This window comes from Poecilia reticulata, chromosome 17 (genome assembly GCF_904066995.2).
Source record: "Poecilia reticulata chromosome 17, P_reticulata-male-v2, whole genome shotgun sequence".
Classification (NCBI taxonomy): domain Eukaryota; kingdom Metazoa; phylum Chordata; class Actinopteri; order Cyprinodontiformes; family Poeciliidae; genus Poecilia; species Poecilia reticulata.
The window spans coordinates 12,697,270-12,714,153 of record NC_088846.1 but is presented as its reverse complement, the minus strand read 5'-3'; the positions used below and the strand labels follow the sequence as shown (position 1 = coordinate 12,714,153).

Genomic DNA, 16,884 nt, shown 5'->3' with positions numbered 1-16,884 from the left:
CAAACAATACCACTGAGCATGAGCATCACTCGGAGGCGTAATTGAACCACCCCAAACACCTCATTGGTAGCCATGATGAACACACCCAACCATGACCATATACTTTTATTTCAATCTATTCATTTTCTGACCTGCCCGCGCTGCAACCGGACGCGTTAAACACAAATTCCCTAATAAATTAAATCAGAGTGTCGCATATCGGGAGCCGGAGCGGCAGCGAGCGGCGCATCGATGCTGCATGTGGCCTCTGAACCCATTGTTGTGTCGCGGCTGACGTCAGTGCCGTGTGTGCGGCAGACGGAGCGGCGTACGCCTTGTGAGACAAAGGCGGCGGAGCGAGCGGGGTCAGGCGGCAGCACCGAGCGGAGCAGAGAATCACTGGTTTATAACTCAAAGGGAACTCCCAGCCTCGGGTTTCAGCCACGCTTCTCACTGACGAGACGGAGAATGAAGACTCAGCGGCCCTCCTAGGAGCGTGCTGTGGCCGTCCGGGAAGACAAAACAACATCGGTGCCCCCTTTTTGCTTTTTAACGTTTTTTCCCCCTTCTCCAACGCCCCCCATTTAGCTTGGCTAGTTAGCTGTCGCGCTAAGCTCATTGCGCTGCACTGATCTCCTCCTCCTTTCTTGCTGCTTCTCGTCTTTCCCTCAAGACTGAACGACAGGCGAAGAAAGGATATCAGCGGTCAGATAAAGTAAGTTTGTGATGTTTCCGCGCTTGTTTAATTTTAAAAAACAACACGGCTCTTTTTTATATTGAACACAAGTTCGACTGGCAGAGCGGAGCTAAAGCAGCTAGCCGCGGTGCTCCCAAACAAAGGGGTCGACAACGTGACTGTGAGCCGACTGTGGAGCTAGCTTGTTAGCTCTCCTCTTTATGCTAAAAACAGCGTCTGTTCATTCTCTACTTTTTATTTTAACTATTCGGACACGTGCGTTAGTGACGGATGATACGGCTACAATTCCTAGTTTCATTAATGTTGAGAAATACTTTAATTCACTTGTGTTGGGACAAGACAACAAGCAGCCTGCTTGGATGGGCTCAGTTGTCAGACAAGCTGCCACAACAGACAAAGCAAGCCGCTCAAATCAACACTGGTAGAGCTCGCTGCTGTTGATTGGTACTCCCCATCCACGCGTGTTTTACATATTTATTGGAAACTCCTTATTTTCTTCCCACCCCCACCCCCCCTTTTAAATGCATTTTATTTTTGTGTGTGTGCTTTTCAGCTGAAGGTGAGATCACTCCTAACAAACTGGCATCCGTGATCTGATGTGAGATCCACGGAGAGACTATGCCTAGCCCTTTATTTCACCCCGAGATAATGGACCACGACGTGGTGATCAGCAGCCAGCACAGTGGCGTGGCTCTGCCCCGGGAGACGGACCAGGACTCCCGGGATGAGGACCACCAAGAAGTTCTCCGCTTCGCCCTGGACCAGCTGTCACTCATGGCCATGGATAAAGTGGACTGTGGGGGCAGCGGCGGTGGAGGCAACGGGCTTGCGGACACTCTGGACGGGACCCAGGGTCCGGGCTCTGAGAGCTGCAACGGCGTGGGCGGAGGGGGCTACGTGGATCTGCAGATGCTGGAGCATCCCAGCGGGTCCCGGGACTCGCCGACGTCCTGCTCTCCTTCTCCGGAGTACTACGGCTCGGGCGGGTACCACATGGCCGGGTCCCACTCCATGCTCCACGGGGAACAAAGCTCCGTCCTCTGCAACAGGAAAAGAAGCGTGAACATGACGGAATGTGTGCCTGTCCCCAGCTCCGAGCATGTCGCTGAAATAGTGGGGAGACAAGGTAAGAATGCCGATTGGTAATTATAATTATTGCGTGTTTGTGTTTGTGCCGGAGTCTGGCTGGCTCTTTGTTTGGGTGGCTGTCTGGTGAGAGGGGGGCTCCCTGAACTTAAACCCCCTCAGAGCTTTGAGCATGCTGCTCCGATCGCTTTGTTTTGGTTTTTAATGGCGAGCATAATGCGGACTCTGGCTCAAAAACAATGGCACATCTGGGCTGTCTTCCGCCGCTATTTTTCCTCAATATTTTTTGACAATAATCTGACAAGAGAGTGGGAGAGTGAGGGTGGCTGATGAGGAGGATGGAGGGGGAGGGGTGAAAGAGGGTCAGACAAAGCGGCAGATTGTCGGGAGTCTGGACGTGTCTAGAAGGCTGCACCAAACAAAGAAAACGTAGCGAAATCCCGCTCCGCTTGTGCGTGGCGCATAAAAAGCGGCCGCTTTCATCACAGACATCGCACCTCGAACGCGAAAACGTGTCCATGTCGTCTTGTTATCGCGATTTCTGCGCGGATTGGAAGCTCAAGCGGGGGCAAAGCAGGCGCACAAACACGGGACTGGGCGGTGTAAACGCCCTGCACCCAGCGCTGTCTGCCGATGCTGCCGAGCGCCTGCGAGCCGAGCCCCTTTCTCCCCCCTCCCCACAAACCAAGCATTTCTTTACGGTTTTTAATCAACATGTAACCTGAAGTGAGGCTGGACGTGTGTTTCGGGCTCAGTATTTTCGTCGCAGCCGCGCTAGCGTTACGGCATTGTTCTCTTTGTTTGAAAAAGCCATGCTTTCTGCTTCCCAGAATGACATCACGCTCCGTGCGTCCCATTGGTCGCCGACAGCGAAGCCCTCGCATTTAAAGACACAGAGCAGCGGCGGAGCTGCCGAGGCCAACGTTACATGACAGACAGTGCTGCAGCTACCCGCTTTAACGCTCTGCCTCACTTACAGCTAGAATACCTGCTGCCATGATCGCCCTTGCTCCATTTGATTGCCAGTAATGGCCGGTTTTAGACAGCGCAGGATAGAAACGAGGCAGACGGCAGGTAGTCCTGATTGAAGTTGAGTTTCCGATCAAACAATCGGAAGTCGAGCATTTTCCACGTGAACGGGGAGGGAAAAGCAGGCCTGTGTGTTTGTGTTTATATAAGCCATTAATGCAGTGTGAGCAAGTCAACTTAAACGCCGCCTTATTAGCATCACTGTTGCGACTGATTTTACTATTTTTAATGATTATCAGTATTGTTTTTACTTCAGGCATATTTTAGAGAGGTGTTGTTTTCTAGTAACACCAGTGTACATCCTTATCAACACGTTCACCACTGTTATATTAGGAAATATATATATATATAATTTTTTTATTTATTTTTTGTTAAAATTATTGCAATGTACATTTTAAACTGTTTGCTTTTATTGAGCAATTGTAGACATGACCCTGAAAAAAAACACATGTTATTAATACTTGTGTTTTATACAGTGTGTTTATGCTGTGATGCATTTGCTTTTACTGATGTAATTGATGATGGCTTCGGGCTAAATTGCCAGTTAATATTGTACTGTCCTTCTGAAGATGCTAATTAATGTGTCTCATTGTACGTCTCTCTTTAACCTATTTTTAGGAAATCGGACAAATCACCCTTTCAACACTGCTAGGCCTCTGTTTTCTCACCAGTTTGATATTTGACAGAAAAAATCTGCCTGTAGTGTCTGGATTTGCAATAAACTCGATGTAGGTCCGTGCTCGTGGAAATGAAAGTAACCTAATGTTGACATCTGTTGAATTGTGAAGAAGTCATAAATGCCTGGATCACATTGATTGCAGTATGGCAACTTGTTTTAGTTTCATTGAGCTTTTTTTTAAAATTATTATTCATGTGCGCATAGATATTTGACATAATTGTATATAATAATCCTTTTAGATTATGTGATTGAGACTCTAAGCCCTGTTTCAGCATGTACTTTGTGTCATTTATTACATCAGGTTGTTTTGTTATATGTTAAAGGTACATTAGGTCAAAGAGAAATGTGGGCCTAAAACAAGTTTGTGTGGCTCTTGCTTTTTCAGGTTGTAAGATCAAGGCCCTGCGTGCCAAAACAAACACCTACATAAAGACTCCAGTCAGAGGAGAGGATCCGGTCTTCATCGTGACGGGGCGCAGGGAGGATGTGGAAATGGCCAAGCGTGAAATTGTATCTGCAGCCGAGCATTTCTCCATGATCCGGGCGTCTCGCTGCAAAGCTGGAGGGCCAGGCGGAGGAGGCTCTCTGCCCGGCCCTCCTCACCTACCGGGACAGACCACCATACAGGTACACAATCTGTCCGGGGTTTGGAGAACAGAAACGGCTGAAATCGAGGCTGGAATAACGTCTTTCTTTATCGATCCAGGTGAGGGTCCCCTACAGAGTGGTTGGTTTAGTCGTGGGGCCGAAAGGAGCAACCATCAAGCGCATCCAGCAGCAGACTCACACCTACATCGTGACCCCCAGCCGAGAGAAAGACCCCGTCTTCGAGGTGACGGGAATGCCGGAGAACGTGGACAGAGCGAGAGAGGAGATTGAGACCCACATTACCCTCCGAACTGGAACCTTTGTCGACCTTCAGGGAGACAACGACTTCCACACCAACGGGACCGACGTTAGTCTAGAAGGCCTCGGCTCCCTCAGCGGGGGTCTCGGGGCGTCTCTCTGGTCCAGAGCCACAAGCCACCACCCTGCCCCTCCTCCTCCCCCTCCCTCCCCACCGCCATCTCTTCCCATGTCCATGCACCACTCCTCCAGCCGGAAGATGTCCTCTTCGGTCGCCTATCACACGCACAACGGCGGCATGAGCTCAGACAGCTTCAGCTCCAACAGGAAGCCCGCCGAGGGCGGCAGCCCCACCAGTCCTTTCAGCACAGGCTCCAGCAGCGCCGGAGGCGGCTTCACCTTCGGAGGCGACTCCACCCCGGGACTCGCTTCCTCGGACGAATTGGGCTTCGAGTTCAGTGCTTCCAATATCTGGGCGCCTTTTGTCAACGGCGGAGCCGGGAGCAAGACCTCCGCGTCTTCTCAACCGCAGCAGCCCCTGCGCCGCAACAGCAGTGGCCTGAGCGGCGGCGCCATCACCCCGCGGCTGTCTCCAACCCTGCCTCAGGAGACGGGCGTGGGCCCGCTGGACCACCCGCTGGCCCGCCGCGCCCAGAGCGATCCCCTCAGCACTCTCTCCTGGCTGCAGTCCGGCAGCACGGGCGGCGGCTCCTTCTCTGGTGCGTCCAGCTCCAGCTCCGGTGGCTCGTCGACCGGCTACTCCTCCTGCTCGGCCTCGTCCCTGCCCGGCGGCTCGCCCACCGACTCCGAGGGAGGTGGCAGCAACGTGGGCATCACCTCCGGGATGCTGAGCCGCCTCAAAGGCAGCTCCGGGGTGGCGGCACTCGTCGGCGTCGGCCCCGGCGTCAACAGGGACTGCTTTGTGTGTTTCGAGAGCGAGGTGACGGCGGCCCTCGTGCCTTGCGGCCACAACCTGTTCTGCATGGAGTGCGCGGGGCAAATCTGCCAGTCGGCCGAACCCGAGTGCCCCGTCTGCCACACTCCGACCACACAGTGCATCCGCATCTTCTCCTAATGCCACGGGCAGCTGAGTGGGTGGAGCGGGGTTAGGTAGCGGGGTGTGGGTGGGGAGGCAGACGGGCACCAGCTGTGGTGGAGGAAATGGAAGGAATCACACTAATAACCTTCACACAGATGATGGACCATATTAAATGCATTAATAGAGATGATGATACTTTACGGATGTTGATATATTGCTGATAACTGTCAAGATGAATAATACCAATAATAATAATAATAATAATGACTTATTTTCCGAGGGAAGTGGATTGAAACTTGTCTGCAGACAGTCGGGGCTCAGACAGTCTCTCAGCGGTGAACTTATGGAAGGAAACTAGTGTCTTATATCTCTTCAGGCCTTCATTTCGACGTGGAGTGGCCCCTCCGCGGGCCGCCTGCCCGCCTGTTCGTCTCCACGCGTCTTCATTCTGGCTTCTTCAGATCTCTGCCTGCTTTTCTCTCTCTCTCTCTCTCTCTCTTGCTCTTGCTCTCTCTCTCTCTGTCTCACAGCCTTTTTTCCTTTTGACACTTTTGTACTTAACAGATATTTTTCGATAAAGCTGTCAACGAGGCCTGCACTTTTCTACTCCTCATTTTAACGCCCTCGACCCCCCTCCCTCCTCCCCGATTGTCCTCCGCGCTCTTTCGCTCGCTCATGCTATAAAAAATGTTTTATTCCTTTTGTGACACAAAGTGGAAATGGTTCTTGGAACATCCTTATTCTTTACTTTTAGGTTGGCATGTTTGTCAGGCACCTATTGGAAAACACTACACTTCTCGAGGAACCTCTTCAGGATGAATTCTCAATGCCACACAATACTTAGCCATCCGATAAATAAGCCAAATGATTACTGGAAACATGCTCCTCGATTCAGTTTGGTAACACGTTGGGTGAAATTTGGATGAGTCCTTGCCGCATAATTAGTGCGGCTGTTTATTATTCTGTAATAAGTGAGAAATGTACCATTTTTAGCGACGCTGACGGCCTGTGATTGTGGTCGGTTTGTATGTTTAGACTGCCTGACAATCCCTTCACATCTCGTGTTTGTGTTGGTGTGATGCCCTATCGCACCAGTGCATCGTCACCCGGAGAGGGCGCCGTTTCATTCGTCTGATCCAAATCGTGTCTGTTACACTTAGATCTACTCGTTTTTTAGTGTTTTTTTTTGTTTGTTTGTTTTTCTTTTAGTAGTTTATGACTCTTGTCTGTGTAGTGTGTGGGTAACATATTTTGAACTCTACGACGAGACAGGGCTTTGATGTCACATGAGAATGTTAAGTCCAACACGGTTTAGGAGAGAAGACGAACAAGGGGCTTGAATTTTAGTTTTCGCGCACTGTAATCCCTTTGTTAAAAGAAAAACAAAAAAGAGAAACAGCTCTTACTGTTTTCGTTTCCGTCTTCCACCCCTCTCGGACAGCAAAGCTGTCTCTCTCAGATGACACTGTTGTAATTATATAGATGGATTCAACGTCACTCCACTTCCTTCTCCCGCAAATGGCTCCTCCCCCTTTTGGGGGCGGTGGCGGAGATGGAACAGTTTGAATGGGAGTAAATGGATCTCTTCGGGGGCTTATATGATAAAAGTGTAAAATAAGCAAATGTTGATTGTTGGTATTAGGTGTTGCGTCTACGGAGACGTACGTTGTACAGAAAACCTTTTAGCTTAACGAGCCTAAATATCGTGACTGTAGCTGGCCTCGACTGAAGTCTATAAAAGGAGTATTGAAGCTTCATATCTACCAGCAGTTCTTGCATTAACGGCGCCTTGGGTGAGCTCATCTTCCTGCCGCCACATAGCCAATCAAAACGCAGGAAATCCTCTAATTTCGAGGGGAGTCCCAACCCCCCCACAAAGGATGTGACTGGTCTCCCATCTCTCAGCGGCAACCAGGGGGAGCCAACTCTCTGCTGACTACACATGCATGACAGCCATAGAAAACCCAAGATAAGTTGTATCTTATTTTCTTATCTCTACTTAAAAAAAAAAAAATTGTCTGCTTTCATGGCTCGTATTTTAGAAACTGAGGCTTTGTAGACATAACGTCTTGCATTTTCCAGGTAATTAATGTTCCATGTGATTTAGAATGATTGTTACTTAATGATTAAAAGGAATATTTCATGTTTAACTATTGTATTTTACAGATCAAGTATCTCATGAATTAAAAATATAATTTAGAACAAATGACAACTAAAAAAAATATATTTTAAATGCTCAGTCCTAAAACGTACTGGTTCGCCTCAACGGAGGCTGGCTGAAGTGATAAATGTAGCGTTACCAATTGGCAACAAGAAGCACTCTAGTATAATGTTTGACCTCGTCTGAAATGGTATCCAAGCACCTAAAACTAAAAGATATTTGTTTATTTTATGCTTTTATTGTACCCTGGACCCCAGAAGTTCTTCGACTCCCATCGACTTTCCATTACTCCCCCAAAGGGGCCCGAAGTACCCGGATGTGTTAAATCTATCTATACAGCGCTGTACTCTCCACAAAATGTAGTGCACTATATAGTTAGTAGTTTGAGATTCGTCCTGTGTTTCATAGCATTACTCCAATAAGGCAGGCACGTCCTGTTTTGTGTTTGTGTTGTTTTTTTTTTCCCCCCCTTGGAGGAAAAAAAAAAAAAGAAAAGTTCAACGAGTTTGCAGTAACTGCCTCTTATAGTGTTAAAAACGCTGCATTTCAGGCGGCGGAGTCTGTTTCGGTGGCCCCCTTTCTTTTGTTTGTTTGGTTTTTTTTTTTCTTTCTCTCTCTCATAGAATGAGACAAGCCATGACAACTAAAATAAACATTCTCAAGGGCTTCCTCTGACTGCACACACACACATAATCACACATGTTCAGGCTCACACCGTATAGGAAGAATCAACTTATCCTTTATGGCAGCTAGTAGCTACGTAGGTCATCCAGGGCTTCCAGACACTTCTTGTGTTCCAATCCCAGCAGCTGCAGAATGTTTTTTGCTGTTTTTGTGTTTAATCGGTTCTCCAGTCGTCCCGGCGCGCTCATCTCATTCGGGTCCTGTCGGTGTGTAGTGTGACGTTCCCCACTGACCAGGACGGGTTGCAGGGTTTATGTTTTTATGTTTTTTTTAAGAGACGACAAACAGTGATTTATACAAGTTATGCTTTTGGTGCTCCAGTTAGTTTCAGTGTGATTGCAGTTCTTTGCTGCTTTTCGAAAGGTTCGCATTCACATATATATGTGTGTGTGTTTTCTTTTTTAACTAGGAGAAAATGCAACCCGGGAGCTGGAACTTGCTAAGTCTCTAAAAAGACTCATCCATGGTGCTTTTGGTGCAACTCCCTACTGAGTCTCAGAGACGAACAAACCCGCTCGTTATAGCGAGGGGGCCGCCATTTACTTCTCAGAACAACAACCACCACCACCACCCGATGCCCCCCTGGGTGCACCGTAGACCCGACGGTTCCGCCGCGCTCGTTCTCGTTGCGTTCCGACCGACAACAAGCCCCCCCCCCCCCTTTTCCCGCCCTTCCTGTCGGATCCGTTGCTGTTGTTTCGCGTCTTCAAACTGGGACCAGATGCCGGGCTGTCTGAATGAGCACATCTGTGATGACTGGTGCAAGTCTGTTGAGGCCCTTTCTTTGAAACTGTCCAGGCTGACGTGTTGAAGAATAAATTGTTGTATTCTGCCAGATGGGTTTTCATGTTAAATCTTTTGAGGTTTTTTTTTTTTTTTTGGCCAACGAGCAAATGTTAGGGTTGATGTACAGTAATTTTAAATGTTAAAAAGGTACAATTTTTTATTTTCAGATTGACTTTTTAATGTGTGTTTTTTTTTTTTTTTTTTTTTAGCTAATTGTATCCCCATCCCCCAATTCCTTCCTTTAAGGTTTGAAAACAGGGTTTCCTGAGGCATGCTAGTCAGTGACCTCTGACCTTTTTTTTTTTGTGATTAGAGGGGGGATGCTAAGAGAGCCGTGCCAGGGAAGGGGGTAACAGACTCCCCTCGAGCCCCATGCTCTCTCCTATTTTTGCTTTAATTCTATTTGTATGCAGAACCAAAACGTTTAAACCGTCGGCGAACTAGGTTTCAGGCCTAACCTGTGTGTGTAAATACCCTGGATACAATCAACAGGATCTTGTTTTTCAAAAGCAAAAAGGACTTAATTGAAGATAAGTGTAGTTTCTAAAGAACATGTATCATTATTTGTAAGTTAACCATCTGCATGTCTTCAAAGCCACCCGGCATTAGCTAATAATTTTTAAGATGAAAAACAAAAAAAGTTTTTACATGTTTTATTTTTTACAATTTTATTTGCTTACCTAAATATCCCAGACAATAATGTGACCCTTTTTATTACTTCAAAATTTTTATTTTTTATTTTCCACTTTTCTTTTTTGTTTTCCTTTATTTCCTGTGTACTACATATAGGCAATTTATAACAAAATGAGAAAAATTATTGAAGAAATTTTAAAATTGAAATATATTTTATTTGAAAGTTTATGGACCTTTTAACCGTGAGCCGGAGAAATTGTATAATCGTATAATTTGAGCTGACTTAACGGTTATGAGAAATGTATCAAGAGTTTTATTTTTTATGCTTCTTTAATAAAGTCTTGTTTTTTGGTTTCATTTTTTTACTGTAAAAATACCAGCTCGCGTCTCTTGTCTTTATTTCTACGGAGGCCGGTTGGGTGGAGGCGCGTCTGCGTCGAGCTGCAGCTTTAACCACACGGTGGCAGCAGACGCACAGCTGCAGCCAAACCAAAGCCTGTGTAATGGAGGGTGTGTAGTCTGCAGAAGCACTTAATTAGCATTAAGATATGGCTGAAGCTTAAGAAATATGACTCGTGTAAAAAGGTAATTTAACTTTGTATTTCAATTTTATAAGGGCGAACTTGTATTAAATAATTTTAAAAGACGTATTTTAATATGAATATGGAGTTGCTTTCTCTGACAGATTTTACCTGTCAAGCATCATTTCCTCATCAGTCACTTTAGAGATGTAACATCATTTAAAGAAAATAAAAGCTTTAAAGTAAAGGTACAGGGAGACATTTAGTTTGTGACACAAAAACATCCTTTTAATAGGAAGCAGATCACAATCAGGCTGCATTCCAGCTCCTCTTCGTCCTCATTTAAACGACAATAACGATAAACAAATTACAAACATCCTCAGTAGAAAATAATTCTCTCATGCGAGTTCTGTGTTCACATTACATTCAAATTGAAAACATTTCATTTTTTTTCTTTGAAAAACAAAACACACAGATGGCTTATTACACAGCTCGGGAAAGTAAGACCAAGTCAGTAAGCAAATATAATAAAAAAAGGTCAAATAACATCAAAGAGACACGTGCTGGCACAATTAAGTTTCCCATCATGCAATTTTAGTTGACTTTATTCACAGGGTGGGCATCATTGGTCTCCACAGAGTTGTGTTGGCGTGCATGCATGCATGCATGTCATCTTACGTGCCCATTTTTGTGCTTGAGCTGAGATCGGTGTGCAGGTCTGTGTGCAGGAGTCGTCTGCATGTCAGCCGAGAAGGCCCGTCGCTGCTGCTGCTGCTTTTTCAGATCCAGACTGAAAAAGGAAGGTTTTGTCTTGAGCCCTGGGATCACACACAACACATAACAGTGCAACCTGCTGGGACTCCTGATGGAGCATTCCACCGATTTATCACTGCACTTTAGTTTTGTTTTCTGCTGTGTAGACAGGAAAAACTTTTTTATAAAAATTATTCAAGCTGATGTAGCAGAGCAGAGATATCATTTGTGGTTCTTTTTTCTCTCTCTCCCATGACCAACAAAGCAATGATTTAGTCAACAATTAAGTCTGGCTAATGTTAGAAATTCTGGAAGATGAGGTAAAAAAAAAAAAAAAAAATCAACTCCACGGTAAAGGTTCAGAATTTTTTAGGTGAGGTTGTGTTAAAACGTAAGAGGTCACTGCAGTAAATAAGTGATAGTTTTATTGTGTACCATAAATGGAGAGGAAAGCTAACGGCTATTCCAATAAGAATAGCTTTTCTAAAGCAACTTCTACCTTTCTAAAACAACTATAGTCTCAAAATGTGGCAGATACTTATGTATCCTATTTCTCAAACATTTAAACTGTCACCACATTTGGATGGAGAAGTTATTTACAAAGGGAAACAAACAGGAAACGGAGGTAGGAGGCAGTGCACCACCATGGATCTTCCTGAGTGAAACACATATGAAGGCATAAAACAATGTAAAACATCTATGAAATAGCATTCACTTAAACATTGGAAGATGCCAGATTTGTTTTAATGCTTTACTTTAATCCTCCTTTGTCCTGTTGGCTGTGAGGTTGTGTTTGCAAAGTCCAGTTAGCCACCAGAAGCCATTTGTAGGCAGTGAGGAGGATTTTTTATTTTTTCACCAGCTTACATTTTTGCTAAACTTCTTGATTCTTTAACTAAACATGCCAACTGTTTGATTGTTTGCACAATCCACTGCTTCATGTCATTCTCCCCGGTCTTTAAAAGAGGAACTGGTAATTAGAATGAAACTATACAATTTTAAAGCGAACAAGCTGATTTTCCTACTTTTTTTGTAGTCCATATTTGCTCTGTGAGAAACCATTTGCTTCCATGTTAGAACAATGGTCTGAGAACCAGTCAGAAAATCCTTGCAATGCATCATGGGAACCTAGGAAAAATGGGAATATCAAACAGGTACTTTGACTAGAAATGCTTTACATCAAGTATTTAGTTCTCGGTACGTTTCACATGGGAAGATGATTCCTGGTGAATCTTCTCTTACCTCCACTTCTTGTGTTGCAAACAACTAATCAAGAAATAAAAAAGGCTTTAAGGTTCGATAAATATTGTTCGCTAAAGGCAGTATGACGTTATTTCAAGAAAGTAGAAGCAGGCTTCGGTTTTAGTCTCTCTTGGATTAGCCATTAGCTTTAGCCTCTGCGGCCAAATAATCTGGATTTGCACAGCAAACTATCAGCACCTCGCTTTAAAAATCCCAAAGACTAGGATGTCTATGTTGCTTCACACAACAATGTAGCACATTTTCTCATATGGTAATCAGGAAAGGTTTTTGATGTGTAAAAATCAGTGAAGTTCTCCTTTAAGCGTTGCCAAAGACTCACAGAGAAACCCAGTGGGGTGTTTGTATCCTTATGAGTCAAGTGGAATCGGTTGGCTTAAATCAAAGGCATGAGTTGGTGTCTCCAAGCAAGTCACGGTTTTCGATTTCACATGAGCAGAGAGAAAACGCTTCTGCTGAGGACAAGTGACATTCACAGGATTTATTTTTGGTAGAGTTTAGCCTCAAAGTAAAGACAACACGTAACAGGCCAATGTGTGGGTGGCTTTAGTCACTGTCACTGACATTTAGAGATACAAAGAGACTGCAAGGCGAGTTTGATTATGGCTATGAGTGTCTGCTTTTTTTTGTTTTGTTTTTTTTGCAAGAAAAGGTAACGGTTTATCAAACATTATGACTTAAAATAATACTTGAACTTTATAAATGCTTGGCGGTGACTTTAATGGCTTCATTCTTTTTTTTTTTCTTTTTTTTTAAAGAGCTCTGGTTCTTGGAGATTTACCGTTCCTAAAGAAAAATGCAAAATCAAGACACTTTCCTTAGGCAATTATGTAAAAAAAAAAACATTATTCACTTCCATCAGGAATGGGAGTTTATGAGTCCGTACAGGAAATATCCCAGTGATTTACAAAAAAGATGTGATCATAAGTTTCCCATTCCTTTGATGTGGATAGTGCCCTTGGTGCTCTTGTAGTTTTCTAATATTGACAGCGCATACAGTTTGGGCGTGTAGATATTGCTCACTATCATATCAGAGAGCCCATATAGTAGGAGTGACAATCCGCCCGGACAGACACGCTAACGCTTTCACACACAAGCATGTACTCGTTCACATGAAGAGAAGACACAGCAGTGTGAACAGAGGGTTTGCTCTCGTGCTTTTATGGATACATAAACTAGTATTGCCTTATTGGATGGAGTTATGAAGCAGCTTCCTGCTGCAGCTACTGCGCCTTGCAAAACTATTTAAACCTCTTGAAAATGTTTGCATTTTGTCACTTTGCATTCACAAACTCCTTGGTATTCATCGGGAGGATGGACCAACAAAAAAAAAGTTTGCAAGAATTGTAAGGTGGGAGGAAAAGAAAACTCATTTCCATCTCTTTCCAGTTTTACAGTTATTCGCTAACGTGTGTTGATCTGTGGCATCAAATTGTAATAAAATACATTAAATATTGTAGATCAATAAAAAAAAGTACTAAAAAGTTCAACGTGTATAAATACTTATGCAAGGTTCTGCAGCTTAAATGAATCTTGTGTTCAGTTGGCCAAAAGAAGCACTGATAGTATGTTTTAGTAAAAATGACAATCCAGTCCACAGATCTTATAGCCCTTTTTCGTTTTTTTGTTTTTTTTTTAGGAGGGGGATAATGTGCACTCGGGGGCGAAGGGGGCTGGGGTATTGCTCCGTTTAACGTGAAGCGCTTTCTGGCCACAACCTCTGCTTCACTCGACGCATCACAGCTCCGGCTCGGAACCGTTTCCCTGTCCTCTCTGCAACAATGAGCATTAGTCAAAACCTTGCTGTTTCAGGGTTATATGCACCATGCTCAAAACAGATAGCCCATCGGAGGATCGGGGGGAGGCGGGCTGCGGTTGTAGAGAGGTGAGTCACAGTGTTTCTGGGGTCAACATGCAGGACCTTAATACATTATGGTAAAGACTAAGAAACACGTCGCCCCTCGACACTGATTTGTGTTCTCTTTTTTTTTTGGGTGGGGGTGGGGGAATTTATTCGGCAGAAACGTCTCACATACCACATCGTACTTTAGGAAGACTGCGGAGAGCGAACGGCACGGATGGCGCGGAAGGAGGGGGATGGATGGCGAACGATGCGATCAGACACACGAGCAAATAGACGGGCAGAGAGACGGAGTTAATGACGAGGACGGCTCTCCTGAAGATGCAGAGAAGGAAAAGTGCAAAGTAGGTCAAACTATTCACATAGTTTAGTTGTCGGTTCTGCGGTGCTTTTCATCACAACTAATTGTACAGCATATAAAAGGTGTGATGAAACAGAAAGAGTGTTGGGGAGATTAAGTAACGGCAAGCGTAGAGCTTAGTGCAGATGCAGAAATATTCAAAATTAAATAAAATCTGTTTTTTTTTTCCAATATAAACTCACTCCCCCGTGTTTGCATTGATAACCTTACAATGTAGATGTTGCATAATGTATGCAGATATATGTACAATAGAGCAGTTTCACATGTGTGCTTGTATATTGCACGTGGTTTTCTATGTAGGCGCGGGGTGTTACGTGTGCGTAACGCGATGCCTTGTCCGGTATGCTTCTGGTGTTTTTGTGCACACGTTTTTTTTGTTATTATTTTTTTTGTTGTAGCTCTCCTCCACCTCAGCTGCGGCCCTCTTCTGCTGAACGCTGGTCGGACTTGAGCTTTACGAATTCTTTGGCCACGTCGTCGTTGTTGCGCTGAGAGAGGATGCGCAGCACCGTCAGGCCCGTCTCGTCCATGTGGACCCGTCGTCCCAGCGGCAGCCAGCAGGTGACGCTGCCCTTGTTTGCCATGTCCTTCACCTGCAGCACGGCCATTCCCACAGTGCGGTCTTCCCTGGCGAAGCAGTAGTCCTTCACACACACCTGCAGCTCGTAGCTCTCCGGACCCACTTCGGTGCCGAGCGAGCTGAAACACAGCGAACACGCTCAACATTTTCAGCCACGCATCGTCTTTCATCTGCACTGCAAAAACACAAAATATTACCAAGTATTTTTGACGTAGTTTCAAACTAACCTACCAGTAACTTTATAGCAAGAAATAGGAGCTTAATTCAAGTCAATGATTCCTTAATATTGATGAAAAAGTACTAGCTATAAGTTAAATAATCTCCAAGTTAGTTTTGTCTCATTTCAAGTGTCCTAACATATTTCCACTAGAACATTTACCAATAATACTTAGTTAGATTTTGTGTTTTTTTTCAGTGTCCGGCCAAAGCAAGATGATGAAAGCCAGTGGACACTCACTACTGGTAGCTCTCGTTGAACTTTGGCGACCAGCTGTTGTTCTTGGACTTGGTGGCAAATTTCCTCTTCTTGTCACTGAGGTGAGGCCCAATAATGTAGACTTCCACAAAAGGCCTGAAACCCTGTGCTTTCCATTTCAGGTCATTGGCAGCCACCACTGGAGGGAAAGATGAAGTGAGCAAAGTAGGAAAAGCACCAAAAGAGAACGTGACTCGCATGACTCAGGACGCAGCACCAGCCTCTGACCTTTGATACTGATCTTGTGCTCTCCGTTCGGCTGCGGTAAAATGTCCACGCCCATGACCACCTCACCAACTGCGTCCACTCCAGAGGCTGCAATGGAACCGTCGGCAATGAACAACATATCTATTTTAAACAGAAGTGTGAGGGGGGTTGCTCCACAAATACAGTCTTAAACACAATGTCTTGCTTTCTGTCATGTAACAACCTAAAACTTTACTGAGTTTTGCTGAGATTTTCACAATAGACCAACGTAGTCAAGTGAGATATGATTGTGAAGTAGAAGGAAATGACAGCTTTCCAGATTTTAACAGATAAAAATCTAGAAAGTGTGGCATGTTGTTGCATTCAGCCCTCGTTTTCATAACCACCTTTCACTGCAACGACAGCTGGACGTCTTTTGTGGTATGTCTCAACCAGATTTGGACATCTACAGTCTGAAGTTTTTGTTTTTGTCCATTGTTCTTGTCAAAAAAGCTCAGCCTCAATCAGATTAGCCGGAGAGTATCTGAGAAGAACAATTTGCAAGTCCTGACACATTCCTTTAAATATTACAACTCTTATTCTTGGAGGTGTCAGTTTAAACGGACGACCACATATTGCCTGTCAGATGCCCAACGCTTGTGTTGGTGTTTCATGACTTAATCCTGCTTTAAACTTTCACACAACTTTCCTCTGTGTGTGCCTTGATCTTCATGATGCTGTTTGTTCTCTAGAAAAACCTCAGAGGTCTTCACAGAACAACGGGATTTATGCTGAGATTAAGATACAAACAGGTGGTGTGAACACTTTTGCAAGGAAGTGTAAACATATATCTATTTATATTCCAAATGAATGTATTTAGCTGCTAAAATGCTTCGGCGGGATTGACCGGCTTGACCGTTAGATCACAGTTAGAGTGTGAAAATAAGTTTGGATTAAACACTACCTTTCTCTGGTGGGGTGTCTTCATTTGTAGTATATCGGATTCCCTTCCCTCCATGGACTGAAGGGAGAAAGGAAGGAAAGATAAGATTTCAAAGAGTAACAGTAGTAAAAGGATCAGCAAACACACACACACGATTGTTTACAAAGCAGATCACAAGAGTGAAGTTGGCTCATGGATTCATAATCCAAACATGTTAGGAATCCTTAAAGGATATTTTTGAACTATTTATCAGTTGGGTGAAAATCTGTAAAAAACAAATGTAGCAAGCAGGGTTTTGCATAAATTATTTTCCATGTCACTGAAG

At 44.6% G+C, this 16,884-nt stretch overlaps 2 protein-coding genes across 2 annotated transcripts in view; one reads left to right on the top strand and one right to left on the bottom strand.

The window, feature by feature from the left end:
• Positions 1 to 144: 144 nt before the first annotated feature.
• On the top strand, positions 145 to 9,995 carry LOC103479451 (RNA-binding protein MEX3B). Its single transcript, XM_008433870.3, has 4 exons — positions 145 to 694; positions 1,230 to 1,802; positions 3,856 to 4,097; positions 4,177 to 9,995. Exons 2-4 carry the CDS (start codon positions 1,295 to 1,297, stop codon positions 5,389 to 5,391), a joined length of 1,965 nt encoding a protein of 654 aa, XP_008432092.1. The 5' UTR covers positions 145 to 694; positions 1,230 to 1,294; the 3' UTR covers positions 5,392 to 9,995.
• Positions 9,996 to 10,604: 609 nt separating this feature from the next.
• The window catches only part of LOC103479452 (protein unc-13 homolog A), a 43,125-nt gene continuing 36,845 nt past the window's right edge, over positions 10,605 to 16,884 (bottom strand). The window contains exons 39-42 of the mRNA XM_008433872.3: positions 16,581 to 16,637; positions 15,659 to 15,745; positions 15,413 to 15,569; positions 10,605 to 15,074 (exon numbers count right to left, since the gene is read on the bottom strand). Of these exons, the coding sequence (XP_008432094.1) occupies positions 14,786 to 15,074; positions 15,413 to 15,569; positions 15,659 to 15,745; positions 16,581 to 16,637 (590 nt within the window). The 3' untranslated portion in view covers positions 10,605 to 14,785. The remainder of the gene's footprint in view (positions 15,075 to 15,412; positions 15,570 to 15,658; positions 15,746 to 16,580; positions 16,638 to 16,884) is intronic.

What these genes read in the sequence shown, in the direction of transcription:
- LOC103479451 (XM_008433870.3), top strand. Translation starts at nt 1,295, where the DNA reads ATGCCTAGCCCTTTATTTCACCCCGAGATAATGGACCACGACGTGGTG. An exon ending in TGAAATAGTGGGGAGACAAG is followed by an intron (nt 1,803 to 3,855) that starts GTAAGAATGCCG and finishes TTGCTTTTTCAG; the next exon opens with GTTGTAAGATCAAGGCCCTG. An exon ending in CGGGACAGACCACCATACAG is followed by an intron (nt 4,098 to 4,176) that starts GTACACAATCTG and finishes TTATCGATCCAG; the next exon opens with GTGAGGGTCCCCTACAGAGT.